The sequence below is a fragment of the Phaethon lepturus genome, unplaced genomic scaffold (genome assembly GCF_000687285.1).
Source record: "Phaethon lepturus isolate BGI_N335 unplaced genomic scaffold, ASM68728v1 scaffold43628, whole genome shotgun sequence".
Taxonomy (NCBI): Eukaryota; Metazoa; Chordata; class Aves; order Phaethontiformes; family Phaethontidae; genus Phaethon; species Phaethon lepturus.
Genome location: NW_010556275.1, coordinates 1 through 6,572, shown reverse-complemented (window position 1 = coordinate 6,572; position 6,572 = coordinate 1). Strand labels below are relative to the sequence as shown.

Genomic DNA, 6,572 nt, shown 5'->3' with positions numbered 1-6,572 from the left:
ACCCCGCAGCAGCCGCGACCGGTCGGACTCTGAACCCGCTCGCTGACGGGGCTCTCCTCAGCTCACCTTCTGTCCTCCCGCTACAGTCCTGAGGTGTCTGCCTCTTGAGAGAGCTGTCCCTCCGAGAAGAGGAAAGACCAGGAGTTGGCAGTGGGGGTTCTGGGGTCATGGCGTTGCTCTCGGGCTGTGGCGCGATCCTGCCTGCTCTGAGAGTTGCTAAGGGTTTGGAGGGGAGAAGGGGCAGCCGGAGTGCTGGGGTGTAAGGAGCTTGTGGGGGATCCAGTGCTCTTTACATGGTAACCTTTTTGGAGAGGTGAGATAAGGATGTGCCTTATAATGCAAAATGGAGGCTTGGTGGAGACCATAACTGCAATGAGGCCTCTCAACACCAGCAAGAGGCTCCCAATAAGCCCTAGCAGCGAGAAACAGTAAGGTAAGGAAAGGATCACGATTCAATATCTTTCCTTTTCTTTTTAATTTTGGCCAGCCCTGTCCGACTTCATGCAAACTGAGTACCTGAAACGCTCAGGGGAATGGGACGTGCTCTTGCTGTTGGTGTACCAAGTCCTGCCTATTAGAGGCAGTGGGAGGAAGTATTGCAAAACAAGACGTGCAGCATTTCTTCAAACTGTAAAGAGGGATCTGGGAGACTTGTCTCAAAAAGGGGCTGTTTTGCTTTAGAAGTATGAAGAACCTTCCCAAATGGAGCATGTTTTCTCCTAGTAGGGTCTCCAGAAGTGGGTAACCTGTTCCACAGGTGGCCTCAATAGTACTTATAGGCAGTAAAAGCTTTGTTTTTCATGATTATTGTAAGTATATGTGTCCTTTTGTAATGTTTGGTTTTCTTCTAACAGTGCAACATCAACCTGTAATCTGCTTTAACCTCCAATCCTGGTTTGCAGTGCTGTTACCTGACCCCATGTTTTAATTTTCTGTCTCTGCAGATGATTGTTCCTACTTAGAAGTAGTTACTGGGCCTTATGACCTTATGACTTTCTTTTTCCTTCAAAATATTTCCCCCAGTTCTTTGACATCATTTTGAATTTTGATCTTCCTCTCTGATGGGTTTGTTGACAGCCCAGCAATCATCTATAAGTGCCATAAGCATTATTAGTGAAAACACTGAAGTGTTTGTCAGCCACACTTTTGGAGGCAGACCTCAATGGTCACTGCTTACTGGAGGCATTCCTTTGCTTCATTTTAATGAGAGTTGTTATCCTGTTGTTCAAACAGCTGAGCAAACAGCTTTGCTTCACTATTGCTGATCAGATGTTGACCTGAGATCACAAAATGCTGTTCCTTGCAATATTTCCAGTCAGCTTTTGTGTCTTATTAAATGCTGTGAGGCAGAGTGAGCCTCCACTTCATATGCTTGTTTATAGATTTTTCAAGGTAGAATAAAGTGGAGCTGGTTTTCACTTTAAGTAATTCCTTGAAACTCCTTTAGTGCCTTGGCTAGTCAATGTACCACTGCTTCCTGCCCCAAAAGCTTTCACTTTATTTTCCAGGAGGCAAAAAGAGAAATAAGCAAGTTTCTCTGCCTTGCTTGTCACTTCAAGCATATGTCCTGTTAGTCAGAGACAGTGACTGTGCTGCTTTTATTTTTCTAGAGATGATACTCCGCACGTCCCCAATGAGAAACTTGGAGAAGAAAAAGTTCTGCACATAATAGAAAATCTGACTTCTCTGATAAAAGAGACATTTCCAGGTAGGATTTGAGTGGATGAGAAGGGGAGAGGAGCACAGAGTCTCTCGGGACTTACTTACCACCAGGGTGGAGAAATGACAGAACTGGGACGGGGAAAGGCACAGAAGTGCTGTGGTCATTGGGACTTGTTTGTCTTCTTCCTAGTTGCTGTGGCGCGTGAGGTGTGTATGAATTGAGGTGTCTGATGCCAATTGTTTCAAGTGAACTCACTCAGAAGACAGGAACATAAACATTTCTGTAATTAGTCATTAAGACAAAAAAGGCTGCAAGATTTCCTCACACTTAGTCCATGTCAGCAGTGGGGGAAGGAGCATTATTGATGGTGAAAGCTCACTGATTCTTCTGTAAAGCTGTGGCTCTGTGGTGGCTTGTTCCGAGGAGGGATGGTCTTTCCAGTGTTGTACACCCAGTCAATGCAACCACATCGCTGTGGTGTGGATGATTTGCTTTTGCAAAGCTCTTGAGCCATGCTATTCTTTCCAAGTCTGTGAATGCCTCAGAGAGCTTTGGTGCTGAGGAACTCTGAAGCAAGCATGGGTTCCACTGTGCCTCCTTTTCTCTGTCTCTAGATACTAAAGTCTACACAGCGATGGGCAATCATGATTTCCACCCCAATGAGCACAGGATCTACAACCTAACAGCTGAACTGTGGCGTCCCTGGCTGAATGATGCTTCTCTTCCTCTTTTCAGAGCAGGTATGGCATCACTGGCTCATGTTGGCAGCACTCTGGGGAGATAGGGGTGGTTAGGAAAATACTACAAATAGTTTTCCCTGCTTCTATGCTCAGAGCAACAGTATTTGTAGAGTATTTGCAGAGAAAGGGTCCAATTTAATGCTGATTTCCAGTGACGAGTTCTCCTACGTGTGAGAAAAGAAATCTCTTTAAGCTTTAGTCTCTCCTGCTTTCCTTGAGTTACTGGAAAGTGTCTCTACAGAGAATGCAGAGTGGTGAGCTTCAGTGGAAGAAAAAAGATCTTTCAAGAAAGCTGCTGGTGCAGGCCAGCACTGTGGCTCTCTAGGGCTGCCCAGCTCCTGGTGCTGCACACTGTCCCCATGCAGGGTCTCCCTTCACCTGGAGAGGCATAAGCACAAGAGGTATGCAGCAGTCACTCTAAATGCCCATCCTGGAATAGTCAGAGCGCTGGTGGCACCTTGTCCAGACAGTGACTCTGCTGTGGCTATTGCCAAGGAAAGCTGAGAGGGATGGAAACAAAGGGATCTAGGGTCACAGCAACCAGTGTGACCAGACCTCCGTCTCTTTCCCTGATGGGTGCATTTTTCAGGAGCTTTCTACAGTGAGAAGCTGCCCAGCCCAGGGACAAGGGGGCGAATGGTTGTCCTCAATACCAATCTGTACTATGACCAGAATGACGAGACAGCTGGTGAGGAAGATCCTGGAGGGCAGTTCCAGTGGCTGGAAGAAATACTGACCAATGCCTCTAGAGCAGATGAAATGGTATTAAAAGAAATGAATAAAGAAATTTTGTAGGGGGCTTCTCTTGGCCTGGAAGCTCTTCTCGCTCCTGTTCTCCCCCCTGTGCAGTCACAGCAAGCCAACGCTCTGTGGGAAGCATGGGCTCTGCATTCAGTGCAACTCTCTGCTTCTGTAGGTCTACATCGTGGGGCACGTCCCTCCTGGCTTCTTTGAGAAGAAACGAGGCAAGCCCTGGTTCCGGAGTGGCTTTAATGAACGATACTTGAACATTGTGCAGAAGCACCACAGAGTGATTGCTGCCCAGTTTTTTGGGCACCATCACACGGACAGCTTTCGGATGTTTTACAGTGATACAGGTACCAGTTCTGGCCACCCAAGCATTTGCGTGATAGCTCTGCCAACCCCCAGAAAGTCACTGTTGATGAGAGTTTTCAGTGGCTGTTAGCTGAATGCAGCTGAGAAGCCAGAAAAGGCTTGTGAAATGCTTTGGTCTGTTGAGACAACAGTGGTTCTGACCTCTACCTTCACCCCCAGCCTGTAGCTCCAGCCCTCAAATTTTGTCGTTTCCCTTTAGTGCCTTGCAGCTTCTTGCCTGCTCCCTATTGATGGGTTTTGGACTTCAGCTGAGACATAAGGGAGCAGTTCCGAATCTTTGCATTTGGGTTACGGGTAGTGCTCTGAGTGTCCTTTGCTGAGCGTGGTTCTCTTGTGCACCCTTACAGCACAAGTCTTTGACAGCAGTGGAAAGCCGGTTCTCGGTTGCAGCAGCCCCATGTTCAATCCCTGGTGCTGCTCAATGTGCGTGCACTGTTATAACTAGGGCTGGTGACAAAGCTGCTGTGTGATCGGTGCTCACTGCAGCATGGACAGAGTGTGATACAAGCCAGGATCTCCCATTCATGGGTTACTTTGCCTTTCTGTTAAGGTTCTCCAATCAGTGTCATGTTCTTGGGCCCTGGAGTGACTCCCTGGAAAACAACATTACCTGGAGTGAACAATGGAGCCAACAATCCTGGGATTCGGGTGATCGACTATGATCCAGACACCCTTCAAGTGTTGGTAGGGGATCCCTGTGTGCTGCACACTGCAGTTTTAGAAGGGAGCTTTAATTCCCTCATGTGGTTTTAACAGGCAGGACTGCAGGAGCCAAGTGGCTATGTAGGAGAAGACCTCAACCACAATATTTAAGCTTCGTGTCTAGCTCTTAGTAAGAGCATTAGTGAGTAAAGGCAAGATGACTGCAGTCAGCTGCCCCAGGCCTTCTGCTGGGATGAGTTCCCCAGGGCAGTGCAGGACAGTCTTTGTCGAGTTCTTTATGTCTTTAGCTAATTTCCTTTGACACTTGCTTTACTACTCGTGCAGAACTTATCTTTGGGGACTGACAGATTTTTCAAGCCACCTCCAAAAACTTTTAACTGGCTAGAAAATTATTTGGGTCCCCCCTGTTTGCTAAATTGATTCATTTGTAATGGATCTGAATTTAGGTGAATTGTAGGGGCAGCTTCTGTTTCATCAGTCTCTTATTTGCAAAGAGGTAGAAGATACGGTGTTTGTACCTTTCTTTGCAATGGGTAAAGCAGCTCTGTAGATGCTCTGTTTACATTTTTATAGCATGAGAAATGAATGCTAAAATATACTGCAGAAGGCTGGGGAGCTAGTGAAGCAGAGAGAAAAAGGGCAAAAGACTGATAACAGAAGTTGTGAAAAACTATTCTTTAGTTTGCTCACAGTTGAGAAAATAACTTCACTCAGTAAGTAACACTACTCCAACCCTTGCTTCAGCTAGTGGACAGTGTTGATGGTAACAGAGTGATTCTGAAGCAGGCCAGGCTCAAAATTGTTTAGAGATAAAAGTCAAGCAGCCACCCTGTCATCCCTTACGAAACAAGGTGCTTTTGTGGTGAGTTCTGGAGGTTCTCACTGGAGGTGTCTATCCCCACATCTCAGTAGAAAGCACCTGTTGGGAGTCAGCTCACCCCTCGCTGGGCAGGGAGATGTGCTGCCTGCGGTGAATACACATCTGTGGTGCTGCACACCAGTGTCTGGGAGAAGGGCCTGATTGCATCCTAGCCAAACATTTTACTCACACTCAAGGGCTGATCCTTTCCTCATTTGTCCTCATTTTGTTTTTCTCTCCCTGCAGGATATGGTGACTTACTACTTGAACCTAACTCATGCCAACATGATGGCCGCAACATGGGAGGAAGAGTTCCCAACATGGGAGGAAGAGTATAGGCTGACAGAAGCCTTCCAAGTCCCTGATGGCTCTGCGTGCTCCATGCAAACGGTGCTGGAGAAGATATCGAAGGATCCACACTACCTGCAGCAATACTACGAGTTTAACTCTGTCAGATATGACCTCACTCCATGCGAGGAGGCCTGCCGCATTGACCATGTTTGTGCCATCAGGGAAGTTGATTTTACAAAATACAATGAGTGTCTTAAAACCAGCAGCTCTGCCTCGGCAGTCATCAGCGTTTGGCTTTTATTTTTCTGCTTGCTCTCAGGATTTCTCAGTCCCCAGCAAGCACTCCAATGACTGAGAGCAAGAGAAAATTAAGAGAGCACAAGTTCACGATGCACATGAATCAACAACTGTCAATGCGAAAAGAATTCACAACTTAACCTGATTTAAGATGAAATCAGTGGCTTTTAGTAAAAGCTCTATGATGTTGATTTGAAATCTAGAAAGGCTTGATGTATCAGGAAAGGGCAGTGATTGCTACAAAGTCTTTTTGTGACAGACTGACTTGTGTCAGGGAGTCTGTCTCCCTTCTGCTGTGACTTCTGTGGTTGTCTCACAAATCAGATGACGACCAAGCCTCCCCGTGGACTCCAACTTACCATGGATGAGGGCTCTGAGCTGCTGTGTCTTCCTGAGGAGTTTGCTGCCAGGTGGGTTCCTCATGTTGGTGCACACTTCTCTTCTGGAAAGATGACAGAACTGGCAACCAGGAAGGTCTTGTTTTGGTGGCCTTGTACAGCAGCAGCCTTGCCTTTGGCCTATGAGCAAAGCCAGGGGGGATTAGTTCTTCCTTTGGCAATGTGTGAACTTCAGCAGATTTGGGCCATGACTTTCACATGTCAGTGCCCAAGATGAGGCACCAGAGTAAGAAGCTTCAGTATTATTATTTTCTTAGTTTTTATTTCTCCCCCCTCCCCCCCCGTTGCTGAGCATAAACAGCTCTTCCCTCTTCCCTTCTATGTTCTCTTAACTTGCATCCACTTAGTTTTTCCTTCAGTTGGGTATTGCAAGCTGACCTTGACTGCTTCACCATTAAGAAACACTGAACCATTTGGTGATTTACGAACTTTGGGCTTTGCTAGCTTCTCTGAGAACCTCGAGGGAACCAATACAAAGTGGTGGTGTTGGACCCTTTGGGTACGGGTGAATGAGACACGGAAGGGATATTCGTGTTGTCTGTAAA

General features: G+C 46.8%; 1 protein-coding gene across 1 annotated transcript; it reads left to right on the top strand.

The window, feature by feature from the left end:
* Nucleotides 1–1,610: 1,610 nt before the first annotated feature.
* Nucleotides 1,611–5,683, top strand: SMPDL3B (sphingomyelin phosphodiesterase, acid-like 3B; the record flags this gene model as incomplete). Its single annotated transcript, XM_010292426.1, has 6 exons — nt 1,611–1,708; nt 2,278–2,403; nt 2,993–3,165; nt 3,320–3,500; nt 4,070–4,203; nt 5,288–5,683. Coding segments are annotated over 6 exons (1,108 nt in total), but the record flags the coding sequence as incomplete, so codon positions are not given.
* Between the last annotated feature and the right edge of the window lie 889 nt (nt 5,684–6,572).